Raw genomic sequence first — 4,458 nt, 5'->3', positions numbered from 1 at the left:
TCAATACAGTACAGTATTAATACAGATTCAGTATAGATGTAACAAAAAGCTCTGATGTAGTCTGCAGCTTGCTAATGCATCTCCTAAACATTTGACTGTCCTCGATGGTAATTTGGTTTCATATTATTATGAAGTTGGTTTCTGTAGCTGCAGATTAGCATTGGCAGCCTTGATTAGAATCAGCATATGTCTGCAAGCCTTAAACCCAACTTGTCTCCATGAATAAGGCCAGTTACATCAGAAATTATACCACTCAGTTTAAGAATTTGTTTATGTCATTGCTGTGGTCTAAGTCAGTCCAATCGATACCAATGAACATAAACAACCAGAAAACTATTATTCAAACCTGTGGTGACATAAAGATGGAAAATCTGGAGCAGGTCTCAATGGGAGACTCATTTTTGGACTTGAAGTTTGTTTCAATTTTTGGACCCCAAACAGATTTATTATTCTATAGTTGTATTGTCAGTTGTGAAACAGATGATCTACCTATAGCCCCAGGAAATCCTCCTAGGTATACACAGTCAAATTTACGATCTTTGCAAAATCATTCTTTTTCTTGTTTCTCCAAGTGGCTGTCAGGTTACCTTACAGCGGCGTCCCTTGGAAATGTGAGTAGAAACTGCTTGGGGGTGAATCCCAACCTGGAGGAATGCTGTCCTTTAAAGGAAAATTACACTCTAAAAATCCACCTTATAAAGCAGCTATTGGCAATGTACATTGCATTTCTGGGACCATTTTGTTATTTAGTGGTGTATTTCTTTTATTCCTGTGGATAACTGGCCAACATGATCACATCCATATATTTCCAATGTAGCTACAATGGAGTTTGATATCAGAAAAAATTCTCTCTCTATCACTATTGCTCTCTCGACCTAAACATACAGTATAACCCACAGGTAAATGCAACAAGTTTCCAGCGTTCTCTGGGGGCTGTCGAAAGGCATTCTGGGAAATGTAGGAAATCAAACAGAAGTAGAAGAGGCAGGTTGAGGGAAAGGGTACAACAAATACATAATTCATTCATTCATCACAAAATAACTCCTGGAATTCATTGAACGTTACAAATTGGTATAACAGTATGAGAGTATCTGAAGGTGGATTTTTCCTTTAACCATCGACTCACCTACTGTGAGTAGGTGAGTAGGAGTAGAAAGTGGGGAAGGGTATGGTCATTCTGTCTTAACATTCAGAAAGACAACATATAATAGGGCACAATAATATGCAAGACATTTGCCATAATAGGTGATATTATTAAGTGATGATAACTGTATACTACAGTGACCAATTAGGCCTATACTGCAATTAGAGATGCCATACAGATCACTAGCACTGCAAGCATTATGTTTTAGGTTTTAATTAATTATTGTACAGCAGCGCAATTAGAGTGAGCTATTATCTCATGTGATTTTTGTCTACACAGCAAAATCACCAGTATTTTTTTAACTGTGAGAGTGTAAAAATCAATACCAGAAAAGTCCACACCCATCAGAGTTAATTTATAGTTTTGAAGAGCCGCCTCAGAGCCATATCAGCTCTACCAGTGGACAAACAATTGATAAATAAACGAGCATACTCTAGATCTTAATTGGGTATTTCACTACCCAATTGTCAATTAGACCGACCACCTAGCCTATTTTCCTAGAAAAGACACTACTCGGCTATATTTTCAGAGAGAAAGTGTGCTTTTTTCTCTCAAAAGACCATATCCTCAGATAATTGCAATCAGTTTCATACTACTTACTAGGATATGTACTATGAATTTAAGGCACATCGGATTTATGTCAGCATATAATTATATTCTCTCTCCATACTCCTTAAAGAAAAAGGTAGATGAACTGAGTTTATCTACTACATTCTTGTTTTTATCCCTCCTCACCTTGTATTTCTCAAGACCATCTTCATCCCACCCCAATCTCCCGCCCATCACTACGTAGAAACTCACAACAAGTTGCCAACCAATCAGAAGCACCAACCTAATGTGTGGAGAGGGGGGCTGCAGAACAGAGACACAAATGCTGAAGGGGAGAGAGTAGAGGACCACTTTGCGACCCAGAAGGGTTGTTGTTTTTCCCCACACTCTTTGTTTTCGCTCCTGTGGGTGTAAAGGACTGCTAAATGATTCAACATAGTCCACCAACAGGCTCTGGGGACCGTGGCTTCGCCTTTTGGTGAGGATCCGGCAGGAGTTTACTGCTCAGAGAGAAGACGCAGGAGGGAATAGTTGAGCTGCAGGCAGTTGTTGCGTCAACTCAGATCCACTGGAATGGAATGAGCCGCTGTATAAACTTTCCTAAAAGTACTGGAGAACTTTTTGTCTGCTCCCGTCTTGCGCGTATTTTTTTTAACTTTCGTTTTCCACCTAAAGCATGTATGGATAACGGGAGCTTCATACTGGAATCCAACTGAAACTATCATGGATCAACGCTGACGGGCTTTCCAGTGGCGCGTTGGCTGCAGCCGATACCGAGCCGGGATTACAGCCCATGCCAGCCTGTTGAAGAGCCACACATATCAGACACCATCTGCGTCGGAATTAAAACGGACAGTCCGTCACTATCCATGGAAGTAGTCTAGTCGGTTTACACATATGACACTGGTGTAAGTTTGGCCGTTTTTTCTGCAGCCATAACAATGGCAAGTTCTGGCGCATTGGCACAGAGCTTTCACAGATCCGTTTGGCCTCTTGGTTGTGTACTGTTGTTTTGCGGCTACTTATCCGTGGCCTCTCCGTCCCATGGTCGGCGACTGATATGCTGGCAAGCCATAATGAACTGCCAAACCGAGGCCGAGTGCCATTACGCGTATGGACAATACATGCATGCATGTGGCCCTGTGTTGAACGGGGAGAGAAAGAAGTGCCCCAGCCACTGTATCTCCTCTCTGGTGCAGCTCAATCTGACCAAAAACGGCCCGGCTCTGGAGGACTGCAGCTGCGCCCAGGATCCGGTGTGTATGAGCACCAAACGGGCCATAGAGCCCTGCCTGCCCAGGACTAGCCACACTGGCTGCACAGAAGCCCGGCGCCAGTGTGAGAGAGACCAGCAATGCAGCTCTGCAATGCGCGATTATTTAATCCACTGTGGGAAACTTTTCAGCGGGGCTACCTGCACAAACGCCTGCCGGAATGTGATCACAAATATGCGCAAAATACCCAAAGCTGAACTATTAGATACTTGCGTGTGTGACGGGACGGAAAGGGCAATCTGCGAGTTTGTGAAGAACAGTATGAAGACTCTATGTTTTGACGCTCCCGTCCAGGTGGACGATGGTAGCGGGTCGGAGGACTATGAAGAGGATGACGAGGATTTCATTCAAGAACCTGAGTATGTGGGGCAAAGCAGAGGCTCTCTCCCAGCGGCCCACTGTGTTTTGACCCTGCTGGCATCCATTTTGGCTCTATTGCCTCTCCTTTAATCCCTGGGTTCATAATCTGCCCCGGCTATTGTCCGGATAAAAGGCAATCTAAACTTTTGTCACTCATTGACCTTCTACTATTGTGAAAGGTTAGAGCTTCAAAGACTAAGGGAAGGGGTCTTTAGGCAAAGGCCTGCCTTGTTTGAATTAAGACTTTTAGGTGCTGAAGGATATCACATCAGGATATTTTCTATGCAAATGAATCCAGAAAGAACTTTTTTATTATCTGCCTGTGCTACAGGCTGCTCACTTATCAAAACACACCACTTCACGGCTCTCCAGATGCTTTGCTTATTTGATAAGCTAAATTAGATTGTCTACTTTCTCACAGTCACAGACTCTGATAGTCATCGATAAGGTTGACGTGATACGACAGAGCTGGCTTGTTTTGGTAACAATGCAACGATTAATCAGTATAAGCTGTGCACTGCCCATCTTTTTTTAAAAGATATGAACTATTTTTATATGACAGGCTGTTGCCATTGGAGTCAGACGATCTGATTTGCAAGTATTTAATGCTGGAATCTTATACGTATGGACTTGTAAATAAATTAGGTAAAATGAAACAGTAATTTATTACATGCGACCCAGTTACATCCAAATGTTCAACATGTGAATAAAAAAGTAAGAATTCCAGCTTTAAAGGGAAGTTATTTTGTGTGTATTCTCTTCAAAGTAATGTACATTGTGTATATGTGTATAGCCTATAGATTTTCCAGAGAATCCTTTATGTGTTAGGCTATGAGATGATTTATTCACTGTGTAGCCAAGAGAACGAAATGTCTAAATCCACTGTATGACTGCCTTAATGATATACTTTTATAGAAGGCATAAAAGAGACTTGAAATTATTATTCTTGACTGTGAGTTATTTGTTGATTTTCCACATTAGCCTACTTCTTAGAAAGCTTAACCCAAATAGAAAGTAGGCCTATAAACGGGATATAATGTGTTTGAAGACATATTTTAGTAAGTTCATGCTGCTCAGGCTATTTGACTTTGTAAACAGGATAGTTGGCTGAGGGATAAACTCTTAATGTTT

At 41.6% G+C, this 4,458-nt stretch overlaps 1 protein-coding gene across 1 annotated transcript; it reads left to right on the top strand.

Moving 5' to 3' along the window:
- Nucleotides 1-2,033: 2,033 nt before the first annotated feature.
- gas1a (growth arrest-specific 1a) lies at nucleotides 2,034-4,253 on the top strand. Its single transcript, XM_071523169.1, has one exon. It carries the CDS (start codon nucleotides 2,635-2,637, stop codon nucleotides 3,415-3,417), a length of 783 nt encoding a protein of 260 aa, XP_071379270.1. The 5' UTR covers nucleotides 2,034-2,634; the 3' UTR covers nucleotides 3,418-4,253.
- Nucleotides 4,254-4,458: the final 205 nt, after the last annotated feature.

This window comes from Centroberyx affinis, unplaced genomic scaffold, assembly GCF_046629955.1.
Source record: "Centroberyx affinis isolate AG114_WGS23_722 - 3 ecotype Tasmania unplaced genomic scaffold, CSIRO-AGI_Caff_v1 ptg001070l_1, whole genome shotgun sequence".
Classification (NCBI taxonomy): Eukaryota; Metazoa; Chordata; class Actinopteri; order Beryciformes; family Berycidae; genus Centroberyx; species Centroberyx affinis.
The sequence above is the reverse complement of the archived record's forward strand: the minus strand, read 5'-3'. Positions and strand labels throughout refer to the sequence as shown.

Bases quoted from the DNA above. Each gene is read 5' to 3' on its own strand.
- gas1a (XM_071523169.1), top strand. From the start codon at position 2,635: ATGGCAAGTTCTGGCGCATTGGCACAGAGCTTTCACAGATCCGTTTGG.